The following is a 1,972-nucleotide window of genomic DNA, read 5'->3' as shown; positions in this document are numbered from 1 at the left end:
GTTCACCCCGGAGAAGGCACTTGGGCTGATACTTGATGCTTCGTTGTCAAAGCATCAATATGAGGTTTTGCGCAGTTCAGCTAGAGAAATTGGATTCGACATTTACCCACCCTACCATCAGGTACTGGAAGCAAAAAAAAAATGCTATCCTGCAAATGTTCAGGTGCAAGAAAGTTGTAGCAAGGTTGGTCTACAAGAGTTATTAGATCATACAGTAACCAGGATTTTGATGACAAAATCCGAGAATGAGGTGACAGAACTCCCCAACGAACTGCAAATGTTCTCAAAATGGGGCTGTGATGGAAGTTCGGGACACAGTGAATACCATCAAAAATTCACAGATCCAATAAGACTCCGATAAATATATGTTCTTAACGTCATTTGTTCCATTGACCATCACAGAGCGTAATAATATGTCAACAATGTGCTGGAGAAATACAGAGCCGTCATCAACTAGATTTTGCCGACCGTTAAAATTTGAATTTATACAAGAAACAGCTGAAGTTATAAATTCTGAGGTCAGTCGTGTTAATGACGAAATATCAAATTTAAGAAATACTGTCGTTGAATTGCATAGCAGAAACTTGAATATTTCTCACACATTGAAATTAACAATGATTGATGGGAAAGTAGCTACTACGATTTCTGGAAGCTCATCTATGGCGGTTTGCTTCATATGTGGAGCAAAGCCCACAGAAATGAATAGTTTAGATGCGGTGATTTTGAGAAAATGTTCGGAAGACACAATTGCATTTGGTATTTCTCCCTTGCATGCGAGAATCAAATTTATGGAGTGCATTTTGCACATTTCTTACCGTCTAAGTTTCAAAAAATGGAGAACAGATAGTTGCACAAAAATTGAAATGGCGGCAAATAAAGCTCAAATTCAGAAGAGATTAAAGTTGACGCTGGGCATAAATGTGGACGCAGTGAAGCAAGGTATGGGCACATCAAACGATGGCAATACGGCAAGAAGGTTTTTCGAAAATCCAGCCAAAACTGCAGACGTAATTGGTATAAAAGAAGAATTAATACATAGATTTAAAATTATTTTGGCAACAATAAATTGTAATGCAGCGATAGACACTAACAAATTTCATATATATTGCATGGATACTGCCAAGTTGTTTGTTGATCTCTATGGCTGGTACTACATGCCTGTAACTGTGCATAAGATTCTGGTGCATGGTAGCAAAATTATAGCAGAAGCTATTCTGCCAATAGGTATGTCTGTATCTAAAATCCCTTATTCAATGATTTCATTTGAATATTTTACATTTTAATTGATTATTTGTATCAGGTATGCTATCCGAGGAAGCTCAGGAAGCGAGGAATAAAGACTATAGAGCCTATAGATTACACCATTCGCGAAGAATTGGACGTGTAGCCACTAATGAAGATGTAATGCATAATCTTTTATTGTCTTCACACCCATTCATAAATAGATTTCGCTCAAAGCTGAAAATCAAAAAATTGGAGTACGATAATGATGTTAAAAAATTATTAAAAGACTATGCTTAAATTACTTATTCATGTTTTTTCTATGGGAGGTGGGCGTAAAAGTGGGCGGATCAGGTATATATTTTCAGGAGCCCATTCTACAATTATAATATTTATTTTTTGAGAAAATTGAGTTGATTCATTAAAAATCAAGGGAGTTATGAAACTTTTTCAATACAAGTTGTATGGGAAGTGGGCGTAAAAGTGGGCGGATATTTTTCAAATTTTACACAAATGATTCTGAGTGTTTAAAAATGCTATGTGCCAAAAATCAATGCCGTAGGTCAAAATTTAATTTTCACTTTGTATGGGAGGTGGGCGTAAAAGTGGGCGGATCATTTTGATTTTTCAAATTTTTCTTGATTCAAACAAAAAATGCCTATGTGCCAAGTTTCATTGTCCTTGGACAACTGCTTCTATTTTTAGCCGCTCGTTGTATGAACTTCAACCAATGTGCGCCGTATCTAAAAAG

The 1,972-nt window shown here is 36.2% G+C and overlaps 1 protein-coding gene across 1 annotated transcript; it reads left to right on the top strand.

Annotated features, from left to right (window-relative positions):
- The first annotated feature begins 863 nt into the window (after nucleotides 1-863).
- Nucleotides 864-1,521, top strand: LOC135952591 (uncharacterized). Its single transcript, XM_065502602.1, has 2 exons — nucleotides 864-1,224; nucleotides 1,301-1,521. Exons 1-2 carry the CDS (start codon nucleotides 864-866, stop codon nucleotides 1,519-1,521), a joined length of 582 nt encoding a protein of 193 aa, XP_065358674.1.
- Nucleotides 1,522-1,972: the final 451 nt, after the last annotated feature.

The sequence above is a fragment of the Calliphora vicina genome, chromosome 2, assembly GCF_958450345.1.
Source record: "Calliphora vicina chromosome 2, idCalVici1.1, whole genome shotgun sequence".
In the NCBI taxonomy this organism is placed as follows: Eukaryota; Metazoa; Arthropoda; class Insecta; order Diptera; family Calliphoridae; genus Calliphora; species Calliphora vicina.
The sequence above is the reverse complement of the archived record's forward strand: the minus strand, read 5'-3'. Positions and strand labels throughout refer to the sequence as shown.

Coding starts and splice junctions, on each gene's coding strand:
- LOC135952591 (XM_065502602.1), top strand. CDS start 864: ATGGCGGCAAATAAAGCTCAAATTCAGAAGAGATTAAAGTTGACGCTG. Junction 1,225..1,300: donor AGAAGCTATTCTGCCAATAG/GTATGTCTGTAT, acceptor TATTTGTATCAG/GTATGCTATCCGAGGAAGCT.